The 19,802-nt window shown below is 44.1% G+C and overlaps 1 protein-coding gene across 9 annotated transcripts in view; it reads right to left on the bottom strand.

Annotated features, from left to right (window-relative positions):
• Positions 1-17,113: 17,113 nt before the first annotated feature.
• The window catches only part of AGBL2 (AGBL carboxypeptidase 2), a 29,921-nt gene continuing 27,232 nt past the window's right edge, over positions 17,114-19,802 (bottom strand). For 8 of the 9 annotated variants that reach the window (XM_044929117.1, XM_006057391.3, XM_025266050.2 and 5 more), the window contains one exon: positions 17,114-17,872. In XM_044929117.1, the coding sequence (XP_044785052.1) occupies positions 17,699-17,872 (174 nt within the window). In that variant the 3' untranslated portion in view covers positions 17,114-17,698. The remainder of the gene's footprint in view (positions 17,873-19,802) is intronic. The other variant, XR_006545216.1, reaches the window with a different exon arrangement.

Below are 19,802 nucleotides of genomic sequence, written 5' to 3'. Positions count from 1 at the left end.
GCAAAGAGAGAAAAAATATTTCTGCAGCCTACCTACTAGTTGGGCTTACTTTAGTGATTACCAACATGGCTATTTTCAGAGCTAAGCTTGCCTGTTTTATAAAGGCTTTTCTTGTTCAAGAATATGCATTTTGTCCTTTGCTGTTTTGCCCATCCTTGGCCACTGGTGCAGTAAAGGCTCATGAAATTGAGGAAACACGTTGAACTCCCTGCCAGGTTATGAGGATTCGTTACAGTTCAACCAGCTCTCAGACACATTGACTGCTTTCTGTTGGTCTCCCAATCAATTATGTCTATTACTAACTGCAGTAATTCCTTCCATCTGCCTTCTTTGACTTCATTTCAGTTCAGTTCAGTCGCTCAGTCGTGTCCGACTCTTTGTGACCCCATGAATCGCAGCATGCCAGGCCTCCCTGTCCATCACCAACTCCGGAGTTCACCCAGACTCACGTCCATCGAGTCAATGATGCCATCCAGCCATCTCATCCTCTGTCATCCCCTTCTCCTCCTGCCCCCAATCCCTCCCAGCATCAGAGTTTTTTCCAATGAGTCAACTCTGCATGAGGTGGCCAAAGTACTGGAGTTTCAGCTTTAGCATCATTCCTTCCAAAGAAATCCCAGGGCTGATCTCCTTCAGAATGGACTGGTTGGATCTCCTTGCAGTCCAAGGGACTCTCAAGAGTCTTCTCCAACACCACAGTTCAAAAGCATCAATTCTTTGGCACTCAGCTTTCTTCACAGTCCAACTCTCACATCCATACCTGACCACTGGAAAAACCATAGCCTTGACTAGATGGACCTTTGTTGGCAAAGTAATGTCTCTGCTTTTGAATATGCTATCTAAGTTGGTCATAACTTTTCTTCCAAGGAGTAAGAGTCTTTTAATTTCATGGCTGCAATCACCATCTGCAGTGATTTTGGAGCCCAAAAAATAAAGTCTGACACTGTTTCCCCTGTTTCCCATCTATTTCCCATGAAGTGAGGGGACCAGATGCCATGATCTTCGTTTTCTGAATGTTGAGCTTTAAGCCAATTTTTTCACTCTCCTCTTTCACTTTCATCAAGAGGCTCTTTAGTTCCTCTTCACTTTCTGCCATAAGGGTGGTGGTATCTGCATATCTGAGGTTATTGATATTTCTCCCGGCAATCTTGATTCCAGCTTGTGCTTCTTCCAGCCCAGCGTTTCTCATGATGTACTCTGCATATAAGTTAAATAAGCAGGGTGACAATATACAGCCTTGATGTACTCCTTTTCCTATTTGGAACCAGTCTGTTGTTCCATGTCCAGTTCTAACTGTTGCTGCCTGACCTTATTGTGATCCACACAGTCAAAGGCTTTGGCATAGTCAATAAAGCAGAAATAGATGTTTTTCTGGAACTCTCTTGCTTTTTCGATGATCCAGCGGAGGTTGGCAATTTGATCTCTGGTTCCTCTGCCTTTTCTAAAACCAGCTTGAACATCTGGAAGTTCACGGTTCACATAGTGCTGAAGCCTGGCTTGGAGAATTTTGAGCATTACTTTACTAGCATGTGAGATGAGTGCAATTGTGCAGTAGTTTGAGCATTCTTTGGCATTGCCTTTCTTTGGGATTGGAATGAAAACTGACCTTTTCCAGTCCTGTGGCCACTGCTGAGTTTTCCAAATTTGCTGGCATATTGAGTGCATCATCTTTCAGGATTTGAAATAGCTCAACTGGAATTCCATCACCTCCACCAGCTTTGTTCATAGTGATGCTTTCTAAGGCCCACTTGACTTCACGTTCCAGGACGTCTGGCTCTAGATGAGTGATCACACCATCGTGATTATCTGGGTCATGAAGATCTTTTTTGTACAGTTCTTCTGTGTATTCTTGCCACCTCTTAATATCTTCTGCTTCTGTTAAGTCTATACCATTTCTGTCCTTTATCGAGCCCATCTTTGCATGAAATGTTCCCTTGATATCTCTAATTTTCTTGAAGAGATCTCTAGTCTTTCCCATTCTGTTGTTTTCCTCTATTTCTTTGCATTGATCACTGAGGAAGGCTTTCTTATCTCTCCTTGCTATTCTTTGGAACTCTGCATTCAGATGCTTATATTTTTCCTTTTCTCCTTTGCTTTTTGCTTCTCTGCTTTTCACAGCTATTTGTAAGGCCTCCTCAGCCAGCCAATTGCTTTTTTGCATTTCTTTTCCATGGGGATGGTCTTGATCCCTGTCTCCTGTACAATGTCACGAACCTCCATCCATAGTTCATCAGGCACTCTTATCTATCAGATCTAGTCCCTTATATCTGTTTATCACTTCCACTGTATAATCATAAGGGATTTGATTTAGGTCATACCTGAATGGTCTAGTGGTTTTCCCTACTTTCTTCCATTTAAGTATGCATTTTGCAATAAGGAGTTCATGATCTGAGCCACAGTCAGCTCCTGGTCTTGTTTTTGCTGACTGTATAGAGCTTCTTCATCTATGGCTGCAAAGAATATAATCAATCTGATTTCGGTGTTGACCATCTGGTGATGTTCATGTGTAGAGTCTTGTGTTGTTGGAAGAGGGTGTTTGCTATGACCAGTGCATTCTCTCAGCAAAACTCTATTAGCCTTTGCCCTGCTTCATTCTGTATTCAGTGTCCTATCATTTTGCCTTTTCATACTGTTCATGGGGTTCTCAAGGCATTGAGAATACCTCAATACTGAAGTGGTTTGCCATTCCCTTCTCCAGTGGACCACATTATGTCAGACCTCTCCACCATGACCTGCCCGTCTTGGGTGGCCCCACAGGGCAGGGCTTAGTTTCGTTGAGTTAGACAAAGCTGTGGTCCATGTGATCAGATTGACTAGATTTCTGTGATTATGGTTTCAGTGTGTCTGCCCTCTGATGTCCTCTTGCAACACCTACAGTTTTACTTGGGTTTCTCTTACCATGGACTTGGGGTATTTCTTCACGGCTGCTCCAGCAAAGCGCAGCCGCTGCTCCTTACCTTGGACGAGGGGTATCTCCTCACTGCCGCCCCTCTGACCTTGAACGTGGAGTAGCTCCTCTAGGCCCTCCTGTGCCCGCGCAGCCACCACTCCTTGGACGTGGGGTTTCTCCTCCCGGCCGCCGCCCCTGACCTCGGACGTGGGGAAGCTCCTCTTGGCTGCTCCTGCGCTGTTGCAGCCTGGCTCTCTCGGCCGCCGCCCCTGACCTCGGACCCGGGGTAGCTCCTCTTGGCCGCTGCCCCTCGGGCATGGGATCCTCCTGGCTTCTGCCCCTGATCTTGGATGTGGGGTAGCTGACTTCATTTAGTTGTTCTAATTCCTTCAGTTAGATGCTGTATTCATTGTCTATTGCTACCATAATGAACTGCCACAGATTTGGTGGCTTAAAACAACAGTTTACTATCTGGCAGTTCTGCAGCTTAGAAGTCCAGTAGGAGTGGCGGATATCAGCTCCGGGTCCCACAGGTTGAAATCAAGTCATTGACCCACTGGGTCCTTATCTAGAAGCTCTCAGGGAGAAGTTATTTCCGGGCTCATTCAGGTTGTTGGCAGAATTCAAATGCAGTTCCACATGGTCATAGGACTGAGGTTCACATTTCCTTGTTCGCTGTTGGCCAGGGGTTTGTCTCAGCTTCTGGAGACTGCTAACATTCCCTGACTTCATCTTCATAAACTGGCAATGATGGATCCAATCTTTCTCATCCTTCAGAAATCTCTGGTCTCCTGTCTACTAGGGCTTCCCTCGTGGGTCAGATGGTAAAGAATTTGCCTGCAGTGCAGGAGACTTGGGTTCCATCCCTGAGTCTGGACAATTCCCTGGAGAAGGGAATGGCTACCCACTCCAGTATTCTTACCTGGAGAATTCCAAGGACAGAGGAGCCTGTGGGGCTGCAGTTGATGGGGTCGAAAAGAGTCGGACACCTGAGTGACTAACACTTCTACTTTCTGTCTACTAATCTCTTCTGCCTCTTATTCTACCCTACCTCTTTGATGAAGTCTTCTGTTTTCCTCTTCTAATTTAAGATTTCATGTGACTATACTTGACCTACCTGGATAATCCAGAATAATCTCCCTATTTTAATGTCAGCTGATTAATAACCTTAATTCCATCTGCAAAACCCTTTTATAGCAGTACCTAGATTAGTGCTTGATTAAATAAGCAAAAGATGGGGACCTTGGGGGAGACTTTTACTTTGGGCCACATGGCATGTGGGACCTTGGTTCCTTCTACCAGGGATCAAACCTGGGCTGCCTGGAATGGAAGCACAGAGTCTTAACAACTGAACTGCCAGGGAAGTACCATGGAGACCTTTAGAATTCTGCCTACTATTCTTTGTTACCCTTACTTCATTCACTGTTACCCTTTCGTGTTCATTACCGTAAGAATTTAAGTGTGAATTTCCTTTCAAACACTGCTTTAGCTCACATATTCTAATACGTCCTTCAGTAGTTAAAAATTTTGGTTTTGACTCTTTTTTGACCAAAGATTTGCTTGAGAGAACTTTTTGATAGCTGAATGGCAGATCAAATTCACAGATTGAAATTTTCTTTTAATAGACAAATTTAGTCAATTTACATTTCTTGATATGACAAATACTTTTGGTCATAGTTATATTATTGTTTTATAATTTTTTTCAATATTAAAAAAGTGTTTACAACTTTAAAAATAGATTTTTGTGGATAGCTTCAAAATAAACTTTTACTATATGAACTATTTCTTTTTGAGTGTGCATAGGTATATTTGATGGAGAAGGCAATGGCACCCCACTCCAGTGTTCTTGCCTGGAGAATCCCAGGGACTGGGGAGCCTGGTGGGCTGCCGTCTATGGGGTCTCACAGAGTCGGACATAACTGAAGCGACTTAGCAGCAGCAGCAGATATATTTGAAAGGTTCTGTTGTAATCATGTGAAATAAATTTATATTCACTGTTTTCCCTTCCCCATCTTCACCATCTTCCTTACTTCCAGGTCCCACACAACTGTATTCTTGCATTTCACAGTGTTCACACAAAGTACCAATAGAGTTCATATTTATATCTTTAAATATACTTACCACTTGATTTATCAACTTTACATTTTTTCTTATGAAATCAGCATCATCACAATACTTTTCACCTTTACTCCTCCTTCTCTCTCAACTATTGTTATAAATATAATTTACATATTGCTAGGTTTGGGAATTCCCTGACAGTCCAGTAGTTAGGATTCTGCACTCTAACTCCTGGGGGCACAGGTTCAGTCCTTGGTCGGGACTAAGATTCCACAAGCTGTTTGGCCAAAAACATATTGCTAGGTTTATAATATTTTCATTCCATTTTATAATAAAAGGCATTCACATTTTTTAAAGTCCCAAGACTGGAATAAAATAAAATGGCTTTTATATTCTCTATGAGTTCTTTTGGTGAAGTTGTCTCTATTCATCTCTTGGTTGACTCAAGTTCATTTTCTAGTAGATTTTTCAAAAAAGGAGTATGGAAAATATATTATATATATTTACAATATATGAATATTAAATATATGCTTGTTAAAATTTTAATCTTTCTGCCTGGATGCCTTACTTTCACCTTGAATTTCAATAACTTCACTAAGGCATGTCTTATTTTTGTTGTCATTAATATTTCTGAGAGAAGGTGTGATCTTTCACTGTGCAGATTTTTTTTAATACTGGTAGATTGATTGAATTATGTCTTTTTAAAAATAAATTAAAACTATGTTTTGAAAGTAGGTTATAAAGCAGTGTGTAGAATGTGATCTTATTTAACAGAAAACCATTTTTACAAAAGACTTGAAAAGATTAAAAATAATTTGTTAACTCTGATCATCTCTGGGTGACAGTGATGTTGTTTTTATTTCCTTATTATTGCTTAACTGATTCCTTAATTTTCTGTGATAAACCTATATATTTTTTTACAGTAATAAAAGGCACGAAGGGGACTACCCTCATGATCCAGTGGCTAAGACTCTGCTCTCCCAACGCAGGAGGCAAGGGTCTGATCCCTGGTCAGGAAACTAGATCCCACAGGCCACAGTGAAGATCCCATATGCTGCAACTAAGACCCGCAGCCCAATAAATAAACATTTTTCTTAAAAAAAGGCATGAAGGGAAATCTTCTCCAGGGCTTTTGGGAAGGCGTTCCTAGCCATCACTAGGGATGTCACGTGGGCAGCAAGTGTTCCTGACATAAAATGATGAGAAGGGCACTTTGCCTCTATGGCATTCTTTCTAAAAACCCATCAAAGTGAAAGTCTTTCAGTCCTGTCCGACTCTTTGTGACCCCATGGACTGTATAGTCCACAGAATTCTCCAGACCAGAACACTAGAGTGGGTAGCCTATCCCTTCTCCAGGGCATCTTCCGGAACCATGAATCGAACCGGGATCTCCTGCATTGCAGGTGGATTCTTTACCATGTGAGCTACCAGGGAACCCAAAAACCGATAACCCCGATCAAATTATAAGAAAAACTTTAGACCAGCCTTGCTGGAGGAACCATTCTACAAAACACCTAACTGGTATTCTTCAAAACTGTCAAAATCATGAAAAATAAGGAAAGACTGGAAAAGGGCCACAGACCAGAGGAGACTGTGGAGATAGGGCAGAGAAAAGCAATGTAATGTCTGGATTGTATCCTGGAATAGAAAAAGGACATTAAACGGAAAACTGGTGAAATTCCAGTGAAGTCTGGAGTTCAGACTTAGCAATGTCCCGATATTTTGTTGGCTGCGATGTACGGTAGCATGCGGGGAAACTGAAGCCGAGTGAGGGGGTGTAGGGGAGCTCTACAGTTGTGACTTTTCTGTAAATTAAAAATTAGTCCAAAGTAAAACCGTTATTTTAGGACTTCCCTGGTGGCCCAGTGGTAGCCCATCTGCCTACCAATGCAGGGGACCTAGTTTCAATCACTGGGCTAGGAAGATTCCACATGCTACGAGGCAACCAAACCCTGCACACCACAACTACTGAGTCCACACTCTAGAGTCCTCAAGCCACACCTAGAGAAAGCCCACATGCAGCAACAGAGACCTCAGTTCACTCACGTCCGACTCTTTGCAACCCCACGGACTGCAGCACGCCAGGCCTCCCTGTCCAACACCAACTCCCTGGAGCTTACTCAAACTCATGTCCGTCGAGTTGGTGATGTCATCCAACCATCTTGTCCTCTGTTGTCCCCTTCTCCCACCTTCAATCTTTCCCAGCATCAGGGTCTTTTCCAGTCAGTCAGCTCTTCGCATCAGGTGGCCAAAGTATTGGAGTTTCAGCTTTTGCATCAGTTCTTCCAATGAATATTCAGGACTGATCTCCCTTAGGATGGACTGGTTGGATCTCCTCTCAGTCCAAGGGACTCTCAAGAGTCTTCTCCAGCACCACAGTTCAAAAGCATCAATTATTTGTCGGTCAGCTAACACAGCCAAAAATAAATAGGTAAATAAAAAAATTTTTTTAAAGAAAAAGAAAGACATCCAGGGACAGAGGTTCTTTCACTGGGTGTTTTTGGATCTGGTGGTTTGCCTGGATTTGCTATAGTCATACAACTATAGGGCAGAGTTAACTTGAGAACAAAGTTGGCATCAAAGGTGACAGATGGAAGACGGTAAGGCCTGGATCTTTGATGGTGCCAGTGAGCTGCTAAATAAATTAAGCACTCCTGGAGCTGCCTGACATCTAGACTGAATGTATGAAGTAATAACTCTTTTGTGTGAAATTTGTTTTTCCCCCGTGGGCTGTGGTTGAAATCACTGTAGTTGGGAAAGGCAGCTGAGTAAACAAATTGGTACAGTGAAGTGTTTCAAGTGCAGAGATCAGAGTCTCCAGGAGGTGAAGAAGGACTGGCAAGTTCCGCCTGCAAACAGCATCAAAACAGCTTTGCAGGCTAAGTTACTATTTGACTTGGTCTTGAAAGGTGACAGGTGTTTGCTAAGTAATGAGGTGACAGGGTGGTATGCAGGGATCTGGGAGGGGTGGTTAATGTTCCTAGAGACTCAAAGGGAGGTTGAGGGGGCAGAAGGGCCATGTCAGAGATGGGCCCCTGCAAGGGGACCAACATGATCAGACGGCCTTGTAATGCGCTCATCTTGGCTGCTCTGCCAAAGTTTGGATGGGAGACCAGATTTAACAGTGGAGACACTTTGAACCCATGCATGTATCCTGCTCCTCATGTTTCCTTCTAAATTTAGCCTCCATTGATGCTTCTTGCCTGATCCATTTTACTATGGTGGTTGTGAAACGTTGGTCCCATCTCCAGCACTCCATCTGCCTCACTGGTTGACTCTCAGCATTCATTCTGTTGGGTTGGTCAAAAAGGTCATTCAGGTTTTCCCGTAAGATATGGAAAAACTTGAACAAACTTTTTGGCAACCCAATACTTTCTTTTTCTTCTCTCTCTCTCTCCCTTTTTCATTAATATGAAGTAAATGATTCCTGATTTTTCTAATGGGTTTATTATTTATAAATGTCCTTAATCATTTTGGTACCTAATATCCCATACAACAAAATGTGGAAAATTCTTAAAGAGATGGGAATACCAGACCACCCTACCTGCCTCCTGAGAAACCTGAATGCAGGTCAAGAAGCAAGTTAGAACCTTTGGACTGGTTCAAAATTTCAACAGGAGTATGCCAAGGTAGTACATTGTCACCCTATTTATTTAACTTATATGCAGAGCACATCAAGTGAAATGCCAGGCTGGGTGAATCTTAAACTAGAATTAAGATTGCTGGGAGAGATATTAACAACCTCAGATATGCAGATGACACCACTCTAATGGCAGAAAGTGAAGAGGAACTAAAGATCCTCTTGATGAGGGTGAAAGAGGAGAGTGGAAAAGCTGGCTTAAAACTCAACATTCAAAAAACCTAAGATCATGGCATCTGGTCCCATCACTTCATGGCAAATAGATGGGGAAAAAAAGTGGAAACAGTGACAGAGTTTCTTTTCTTGGGCTCCAAAATCACTGCAGACAGTGAATGCAGCCATTCAATTAAGACTCTTGTTCCTTGGAAGAAAAGCTATGACAAACCTAGACAGCATATTAAAAAAGAAAGATACCATTTTGCCAACAAAGGTCCTTATTGTCAAAGCTATGTATGGAGAGTTGGACCATAAAGAAGTTTAAGTGCCAAAGAATTGATGTTTTCAAATTGTTGGGCTGGAGAAGACTCTTGAGAGTCCCTTGGACTGCAAGGAGATCCAGCTAGTCAATCCTAAAGGAAATCAGTCTTGAATATTCACTGGAAGGACTGATGCTGAAATTGAAGTTCCAATACTTTAGCCACCTGATGTGAAGAGCTGACTCATTGGAAAAAAAACGTGATGTTGGGAAAGCTTGGGGGCAAAAGGAGAATAGGGCAGCAGAGGATGAGATGGTTAGATAGCATCACTGATTCAATGACCATGAATCTGAGCAAACTCTGGGAGATAGTGAAGGACAGGGAAGCCTGGCATGCTGCAGTCCATGGGATTGCAGAGTTGGACATGACTGAGCGACTGAACACCACTACCACCATTTAATATCCCAGATTTGGCTGGTGGCAGCCTCTTCAAGCTGCCTCCTTTCTCTTGTGAAATGCTTCCTAATATTACTAATTTTTTAAGTGCTTTCTTACGTTTTCGCATTACAAAATGTTCCAGGCCGCTCATCTCGTATTTGTGATGTACTAGCCCCTGGAATCAGCCATTTCTCTAATGATCCCTGATTCCTTTAAGTGCAAAATGGCATGGAAGAACAAATCTCAGTGCAAAATATGCTTATTGCTAATGAGGTGTGTTTGGTTTTAGACCCTCCTTCCTAGCAGACACAGCTGAATATATATATATATATATGAATATACATACCCATACGTATTTTAGAAATCATGAATGCACACTGATATCTCCAATTCCAATCCATTTCCACAAGTTTTTTTTTTTTTTTAATCTGTTTCCTTCCATTAAATATTTGTATGTTTCTTCTTCCAGAGTAAACACTCTGGCTCTTAAAGCATCAACACATTTATTAATTTGCCCAATCACATAATATATCAAAAATAGTTTCAGAACCATTTTGCAAATACAAGTACATAGATAAACCTGCAAAAAGCGTTCACAATTCCTTTGCAGTTTTCTCCCTACCCCCAGCCCACCAGCACTTAGCTTCTTAACCACTTCTTTCTAACAAGACTGTTTGCCATGGGGCTTCCCTGGTGGCTAAGTGGTAAGGACTCTGCCTGCCAATGCAGGAGAAAAGAGTTGGATCCCCGATCTGGAAATTTCCCACAGGCTGCAATGGCATCCCATTCCAGTACTCTTGCCTGGAAAATTCCATGGGCGGAGGAGCCTGGTGGGCTGCAGTCCATGGGGTCACTAAGAGCTGGACACAACTGAGTGACTTCACTTTCACTTTTCACTTTCATGCATTGGAGAAGGAAATGGCAACCCACTCCAGTGTTCTTGCCTGGAGAATCCCAGGGACGGCAGAGCCTGGTGGGCTGCCGTCTCTAGGGTCGCACAGAGTCGGACACGACTGAGTGACTTAGCAGCAGCAGCAGCAGCGGAGCAACCAAGCCCGGGAGCCACAACTACCGAAGCCTGAGCACCCTGGAGCCTGTGCTCCACAACAAGTGAAACCACTACCATGAGAAGACCACGCGCTGCAACCAGAGAGTAGGCCCCGCTCTCTGCAGCTGGAGAAAAGCCTGCAGAGCAGTGAAGACCCAGCACAGTCAAGTAAATAAAATTTTTAAAAATTACTTAAAAAAAAAGGATTGTTTGCTGGAAGAGGGCAGGGCACTTGAGAAAAGGGAGGAGGAGGAAGGGAAAGAGCTCTTCAGTTTCAGAAGCAGAGGATACATTTCCGAGGCTGGAGGAGACGCATGAGCAGGGGCCCCGGTGCACTTGACGCTGGTTTTCCTGCAGCCATTTTGGCAGCCCGGGTGTAGGAGTAGAGAAGACAGATGGTCGGTGGGGGCGGAGGTGGGGGGGGGGGGCGCTGGAAGGATCTGAAGCTGGGGAACTACCAGGTGGATGTGCAGAAGGATGGAGGGTGAGGAGTCTGGTGCGCTGGCAAAAGAGTGGTTGACGCAATGCACCCTGTGTCTGGGCTGCATGGGGGAGGAAGAGAAGCAGAGAGAGAGAGAGAGAGACAGGAAGGGGAGTGGCTGGAGTTTGAGCTCGGCGGAGCCTGGTGGGCTGCTGTCTATGGGGTCGCGTAGAGTCAGACACGACTGAAGTAACTTAGCAGCGGCAGCAGAGAAGGTGTTTACTGACTTCTGGTCACCGAATCTGATGGTTCAGGGGACTAGTGGGAGAGATGGCTTGTGCCAGACTTGGTGGGGACAGGATGGGAGGGGATCTACTTAGAGCAACCGAAGTGTCTTCGTTTTCCCAAGGACCAGAGGCCGTGAGAGAGGGTCTAGCTGGCCCAGGCCAAAGAAGAATGTTGTTTCAGGCACCTTATTGCAATCCCTGATCAACAGCTGGGAGAAGTATTCAAACCATCATGATTTTGTGAAAAATGAAGGGACCTTAGGGATCATTTCACTTGGACCGTCACTTCACTTTTCAGGTCAGAGAACGAAGGTCCAGAGCTGTTGTTAAGCAACTGCACTCCCTCTGCCCCGAGCCTGGGTGGCACTCAAACCCAGGTATCTGACATTTCAGTTAGTGGCTCTCTCTAACCCATAACAATGTTCTCGAGCTACAGCAGAATGTCTTACTGGCGGGCTTGTTTGGGTTCACTGGTCTGTTCCCACCTGGGCTTGGAGCACAGGAATAGAGTCTGACACATCTTTGCCCTCTCTGTGGTTCCTTAGTCACTGCTCACTGCATTCTTTTTGATCAAAGAGTCTGGGGGAAGAGACTATGTCATAGGGTAGGAGTGCCAACAGGAAGCTGGAATTTTCATGGAGCATTCTTTCTTTCTATATTCTGAAGGGTCTTCCTTTCTTTTGACCCTTCCTAAGCAAGAATTACTCTAGACACGTGGTGCACACTTTGTCAGTAGGGCTTTGTCTATAAGCATGCTAATTAAATACTGGCTTTCTGAATCTAATTTCAGAAGAAAGTTTGTTTCTCAGAGACCACATGACTCAGCTGCACAGAGTCAAGGTGAAACACACTTAAAGGGGAAAATAAATTCCAAGCTTCTTTTTAGCCGATCAGGTGGCATCAAGGTGAGGAAAAGGGGTAAAGCTGTCAGACCTCAGGAGGCATTCAGAGATGAGCTCATCTTCCCCAGGAAGATACTGCTAGGAATGGACAGAGGTGTCACTGGTGGGATGTAGTTCAACTAAGCCGAGCCAGGCCACACAGATTTATCTTTGTTGTTTACAAAGGACAGAGTAGGCTTTGCAGCTTCAAAGGCATCCTGTGCAGAAGGGCCAAGTCTCTGTGTCCTGGGAACATTGCTGCTACTCTAGGTAATCAAGACAGAGCTAGTCTGAGAGCAGCCTGGAAAACCAGAAGGTAGCAGTTCTATTTCCGCAAAGCACAGCCTTTTGTGTGACGTTTTTGTCAACAGCTGGGATTCAATCTGCTGACATTAGGGACTTCCCTGGTGCTCCAGGGGTTAAGGCTCTGTGCTTCCACTGCAGGGGGCATGGGTTCAATCCCTGGTTGGGGAACTCAGATTCCGCAGGCTGCACAGCTAAAACACTTGGTGACAACATCGTTAAACTGGTGAGCAAGGGTTGTTTCAGAGTGGCTGGGTGCCAGATTTCTCAAATTCTTGCACTTTATTTGGGCCACACCACACGGCTTGCAGGATCACAGTTCCCCCATGAGGGATCGCACGTGGACCCCAGCAGTGAAAACTCCAAGTCCTAACCACTGAGCCACTAGGGAATTCCCAAATCCTTGTACTTTAAAAATGACAAATGGAAAAAACACCTAGAATTCTTGCTTTCGATGAAACTCTTATGTCTATACAGAGCTGCAGTGTCTGATGGTCCATCAGGAAACTTCCAGAGAGGAGGGCAATGGCCACTGTGGCCACCTCACCTCACGAGGCCTCTACCAGTGTTGTCATGTCTCAAAACAGAAACGGGCTGTGCTGGCGCCAGAGGGCAGCAGGAGCTCAGCTGCGACCACGTGCTCCAAAAAGTGACGCTTCGAAAGAAAACCTGTTCACCTGAAATCCATTTTAAATCTTAAAAAAACTACTTGTTACTGACTATGCATTCAGTTTATAAAGAAAAAGTATACTCAAAAAGCATGACATAACTAAAAAGAAAACCAAGTATAAAGCACATTATTATTTCCCCCCGTATCCTTCACCTTTGTTTACAACTGTCCAGTGTAGGGTTTTTTTTTTCTTTTTTTAAATTGGAAGATCACTCCTTTATGTTCAGTAAAGTCGATCTTGTTCTCTGACCCAAATAAATCACTATGTTTCGACTTTTCTCTCATTTCATTCTCAAGGTTCACTCTTAGAGGTCAAGATGCTTTGCGCTGTTTCTCCTGCACCCTGAGACTTTTCATATCCACACAGAATTAATTACCTGTTTCTCATTTCACAGCTTCTTCCCAGGGTCATCTCTCCCAGCATCCCATCAAAAGCAGAAGGAGAAATGACAGGCACGGTGGCTCAGCTGCTGAGCGTGTACATTCCCTGTGGGGCACTTTTTCTTAATCTAAGCAGGAAGATTTGCCCCTCTTTTCTAAAGAACACGAGTAGCTACTCCTTTCCGGAGCTGGTGTGGGCTGGGCGGGGCCCAGCACTGAACTGCCTTGGCCTTTTGACAATTATTGGATGTGGAGGCTGTGCCTGGATGACATGGGATTCTCTCCTTTTTGCTCCTTTGGCATCTTAGCAGCCAAACCACAGCTCTCAGGAAGCTTTCACTCTCAAAAAGCACTTCTAAAAATCTGATCATGTATTCTGATTTTTATTCCAAAAATATCATACTTTTTAAAAATTCAGTCAGTTCACTTCAGTCGCTCAGTCGTGTCCGACTCTCTGACTCCATGGACTGCAGCACGCCTGCCCCACAGGAGATGTATATGCTGCAGACAGACAGGCCTCCCTGTCCATCACCAACTCCCAGAGCTTGCCCAAACTCATGTCCATCGAGTCGGTGATGCCATCCAACCATCTCATCCTCTGTCATCCCCTTCTCCTCCTGCCTTCAATCTTTCCTAGCATCAGGGTCTTTTCCAATAAGTCAGTTCTGCGCATCAGGTGGCCAAAGTATTGGAGCTTCAGCTTCAGCGTCAGTCCTTCCAATGAATATTCAGGACTGATTTCCTTTAGGATTGACTGGTTTGATCTTGCAGTCCAAGGGATTCTCAGGAGTCTTCTCCAACACTACAATTCAAAAGCATAAATTCTTCAGTGCTCAACTTTCTGTATAGCCCAACTCTCACATCCATATACAACTAATGAAAAAACCATAGCCTTGACTAGACAGACATTTGTTACCAAAGTAGTATCTCTGCTTTTTAATATGCTGTCTAGGTTGGGTTATAGCTTTTCTTCCAAGGAGCAACTGTCTTTTAATTTCATGGCTGCGATCACCATCTGCAGTGATTTTGGAGCCCCCCCAAAATAAAGTCTCTCACTGTTTCCATTGTTTCCCCATCTATTTCCCATGAAGTGATGGGGCCAGATGCCATGATCTTAGTTTTCTGAATGTTGAGTTTTAAGCCAACTTTTTCACTCTCCTCTTTCACTTTACTCAAGAGGCTCTTCAGTTCTTCACTTTCTGCCATAAGGATGGTGTCATTTGTGTATCTGCAGTTATTGATATTTCTCCTGGTAATCTGATTCCAGCTTGTGCTTCATATAGCCTGGCATTTCTCATGATGTATACTCTGCATAGAAGTTAAATAAGCAAGGTGTCAATATACAGCCTTGACATATTTCTTACCCAATTTGGAACCAGTCTGTTCCATGTCTGGTTCTAACTGTTTCTTATTGACTTGCATACAGATTTCTTAGGAGGCAGGTAAGGTGGTCTGGTATTCCCATCTCTTGAAGAATTTTCCACAGTTTGTTGTGATCCACACAAAGGCTTTGGTGTAGTCAATAAATCAGAAGTAGATGTTTTTCTGGAACTCTCTTTTTTGATGATCCAATGGATGTTGGCAAATTTGATCTCTGGTTCCTCTGCCTTTTCTAAATCCAGCTTGAACATCTGGAAGTTCATGGTTCATGTACTGTTGAAGCCTGGCCTGGAGAAGTTTGAGCATTACTTTGCTAGCGTGTGAGATGAGTGCAATTGTGCGGTAGTTTGACCATTCTTTGGTGTTGCCTTTACGACTGGAATGAAAACTGAACCTTTTCCAGTCCTGTGGCCACTGCTGAGTTTTCCAAATTTTCTGGCATATTGAGTGCAGCCCTTTCACAGCATTATCTTTTAGGAATTGAAATAGCTCAGCTGTAATTCCATCCACCTCCACTAGCTTTGTTTGTAGTGATGCTTCCTAAGTCCCTCTTGACTTTGCATTCCAGGATGTCTGGCTCTAGGTGAGTGATCACACCATCCTGGTTATCTGGGTCATGAAGATCTTTTTGTATAGTTCTTCTGTGTATTCTTGCCACCTCTTCATGATATCTTCTGCTTCTGTTAGGTCCATACCATTTGTGCCCCTTATTGAGCCCATCTTTGCATGAAATGTTCCCTTGGTATCTCTAATTTTCTTGAAGATTTCTAGTCTTACCCATTCTCTTGTTTTCCTCTATTTCTTTGCATTGATCACTGAGGAAGGCTTTCTTATCTCTCCTTGCTATTCTTTGGAACTCTGCATTCAAATGGGTATACCTTCCCTTTTCTCCTTTGCCTTTTGCTTCTCTTCTTTTCTCAGCTATTTGTAAGGCTTCCTCAGACAACCATTTTGCCTTTTTTCATTTCTTTTTCTTGGGGATGGTCTTGATCTCTGTCTCCTGTACAATGTCATGAACCTCTGTCCATAGTTCTTCAGGCATTCTATCAGACCTAATTCCTTGAATTTGTCACTTCCACAGTATAATTATAAGAGATTTGACTTAGGTCATACTTGGAATGGTCTAGTGGCTTTCCCTACTTTCTTCAATTTAAGTCTGAATTTGGCAATAAGGAGTTCATGATCTGAGCCACAGTCAGCTCCCGGTCTTGTTTTTGCTGACTGTATAGAGATTCTCTATCTTTGGCTGCAAAGAATATAATCAATCTGATTTTTGTATTGACCATCTGGTGATGTCCATGTGTAGAGTCATCTAGAAAGTAATTTTTAAAGTTAGTTTTCTCCAAAATTATTTGGAACAAAAAAAAGTATTTCTGAACAACTTTCAAACAAGGTTTGCCCTGAGCAGTTTGTTTTGGGACTTGTCCTTTAACGATATCCTTTTAGTAACAAAAAGTGGGGTTTTTGGTGGGGTGATTTCTAGATAGAATGTTGACTAGATGACTAAAGTTTCAGGGGGTAAGGTGTGGACTAGAAGAAGGCCATTTGCAGACTCCTATGTAAAAAGCAAGGGCAGATATTCCCGAGGGGTTTCGGGGAGGTGGGCAGTATATAGGAACTCTCTGTAGTAAAAAATTTCAATTTCTCGGTAAACCTAGAATGGTTCTCAAAATAAAGTTGCCTGGCCTTCCCTGGTGATCCAGTGGTTAAGAATCCACCTGCCAATGCAGGGGACGTGGGCTCGATGCCTGGTCCGGGAAGTCTCCACATGCCTCGGGACAACCATGCCCAAGTGCCACAACTACTGAGCCCGCGCACCCCAGAGCCCACGCTCTGCAGCAAGAGGAGCCCCCGCGGCGAGAAGCCCGTGTGCCCCCACGGGAGAGCAGCCCCGGCTCTCTGCACCTGGGGACAGCCCACGCACGGCAACAGAGGCCCAGTGCTGCCAACAATACACAAACAGATACATAACCTAAGAGTCGGCTGATTAAAAAAAGAGAGACACTGACACTGGGATTCTAACAGAATATGTTTCCATGTGGTTCTAATCTCTAGTCATCCAGGTAGTGGTGGTGGCTGAAAGGGTTTAAAAGTCATAACACAAAACATACTAGGAAACTTTCCACCCAACATAAAAGGAAACAGGTCAAAGCAGGAAGCCTGGCATGAACTGGAGTGACCCCAGCATGTTGACATGACAGGACGTAGTTGGCAGATGGTGCCTGGGGCCTGCCAAGGACAGAAAATCTAAAGTAGCTATTCACACGAGATTACGCAGTTAACCAATCAAAGGCAATAACTTGTGGGAGAAAAAGAATTTTAATCAATGGGTTAAAAAACTTACATAACCATGCTGAGCATAATATTATGCAACACTGACTTCCAGGTAATAACATGAGTTTTTTCCTCTGTGTGGGAACACCTCACCCTGAACAAACCTGATATACCGCAGCCTGACTGATCATTCGTCGCTAGAAGCTCTGGTGCAAGACTTTTTATTTAATATAGCAAACTCCCAGAGTACGTTTAAAATAGTCTGCTCTTTTAAAGCTTCTTTGCACATAATTTTGAAGAGAATATATAAACTGAGGTATATCTGTGTTGTAGTTTCATGAGCACGCACTTCAATTTCTGATAAGGGAAGCTTTTGGATACATCACAATAAAATTTCATTTCATGAAAAAATAATTTAAGTCGTGAGGTATGCGTCCTGAGATCCTACATGCAGTGTAAGCTCCTGGGGTCAGGTGCATGGTGCATGATGGACGCACAGCACAGAATGCAACACGTGGATGGAGCTCCTGAGCACACAAACCCCTTCGTTACAAAATGTGCCGAGCCCAGAACACAGCAAGGAAGTGCCTGTGTGGCCTGGCCCAGGCACTCTATGGGTAGGTGTATATGTGCAAGGATGGGTATGCCACGGCGGTCCTGTGGCTTCCCCTTGTGCCAGGATATCTGTTCCCGGACCAGCTTGGCTTCACTGATGGAGCTGGCTCTTGGCTGGGGTTGGTGCTTCTCTTTGGATTGCAAGACACTGTAAATCCTGGCTTCTCTTTCTGTGCAAACAAGATAGAAGAGTTGAATCACTTTGTGCTGCAATTCCTAAAGCTGCAGTTAGAACTGGGGCTGCTGGTACAAGGAGTTAGAGAGAGGTAGTCGCATTTCTCCTCAAATACCAAAGTAGCCGACATTGTTACAGGGCAGGGGTGAATCAAGCATTCGCCCTAGTCCCTGAGATGGCCAAAGAAAAGTCCACGGGTGATAGCTTAATTGCTCCGAGAAGCTCAGGGATTGCATTTTATAAGCTGTTTAGAAACCTTACACAAAGAAAGAGAACTTGACTTACAAGGTTGGAGACTGCCCAGAGTTTTTAAACTCTTCTCTGACATACCATGGAAGTCAAACACCTACATCTCTGTTACAGAAACATTAAACTAGAAATTTAAAGAAAAATGGAGTAGAAGTAAAGGCTTGGATGGCATTCAGCTACTCTGCTGGGCTTAAATGAACCCCAATTTACATGTTAAGCCTCACCAGCATGTTTCAGTGGGGGGATTCGGCTTTAGCCACCTACATACATCTTGCAGTGGACGCTGTATGAGGAAAGGGGACAGTCATCACTTATCAGCGTGTCAGCACAGAATCCTCTTGGACTTGACTTGATCTCCACCTCTCTTTTCACTGTTCTGTTTCTGTGATATCATGGTGCTTGGACTATTTACCTTGTTACTCCTCCTAGAGGATCATGGCCTTAAGGGAGGGCTCATGTTATACAGCCGTCAGAGGGCCCCACATGGTCGGATCTTCATAAGATACTGATGGGTAAATGAGAGCATCATTCTCAGAATCCCCAAGCAGCAGACTTGGGAAGATGGCAGGGATCTGATCTTGAGAAAACCATCCAATCTCTACCTAGCGCACGTGTGCATACTAAATTCCTTGTCATGTCTGACTCTTTGCGACCCTATGGACTTTATCTGGCCCACCAGGCTCCTCTGTCCGTGGGATTCTCCAGGCCAGAATATTGGAGTGGGTTGCCATGGCCTCCTCCAGGGGATCTTCCTGACCCAGGAATTGAACTCTCATCTCTTATGTCTCTTGCTTTGGCAGACAGATTCTTTACCACAAGCGCCATCTAGCCACAGTAATACGGTGGTCCTCAATTTTTGCTCCACCTGGACACATGTGAGCAGCACTTTCCCAGAGACATAGCCAGGGTTATTTGAGACCACGTGTTTTCCTGGTTCCTCTGCCTTTTCTAAATCCAACTTGAACATCTGGAAGTTCATGGTTCATGTACTATTGAAGCCTGGTTTGGAGAATTTTGAGCATTACTTTGCTAGTGTGTGAGATGAGTGCAATTGTGCAGTAGTTTGAATATTCTTTGGCATTGCCAGCTGGTTCACCAGCTCTATTTTTTTCTCCTCCTTCTAAGGAAGAATGGGGCTTCCCTGATGGCTCAGTGGTAAAGAACCCACCTGGCAATATAGGAGACACAGGTTCGGTCCCTGGGTCAGGAAGATTTCCTGGAGCAGGAAATAGCAACCCACTCCAGTATTCTTGCCTGGGACATCCCATGGACAGAGAAGCCTCGAGGGTTACAGTGTATGGGGTCACAAAAGAGTTGGCTACAACTTAGCAACTAAACAAGGAAAGAATGCCCAGGTACAAATGAGCAAGAGAGATGTTATTATAGGGACAAATATGAATTCATTCAAACTTATTCTTCTAAAAAAGCGGGTCATTCACAAACCTCTGTACTGAACGGTCACTGTAAGTGGATGTGAGACACCCCTCACACCTGATGGTCGCACCCCAATTTGTTGTTAACATCTCCTGGGTTGAGAATCGCTGCATTCACTACCACTTTTTACCTGAAGTGTTGTTGTGGAGTTACAAAACAATTAGCTGCCTAACAAGTGTTCACTGACACAAAATAAAATTCGCCATGGAAAGTGTTCAGCCCTGGGTGAGCTTCCCCAGTCC

This window comes from Bubalus bubalis, chromosome 16 (assembly GCF_019923935.1).
Source record: "Bubalus bubalis isolate 160015118507 breed Murrah chromosome 16, NDDB_SH_1, whole genome shotgun sequence".
Lineage (NCBI taxonomy): Eukaryota > Metazoa > Chordata > Mammalia > Artiodactyla > Bovidae > Bubalus > Bubalus bubalis.
Note: the sequence above shows the minus strand (reverse complement) of the source record. Positions and strands in the feature narration are given on the sequence as shown.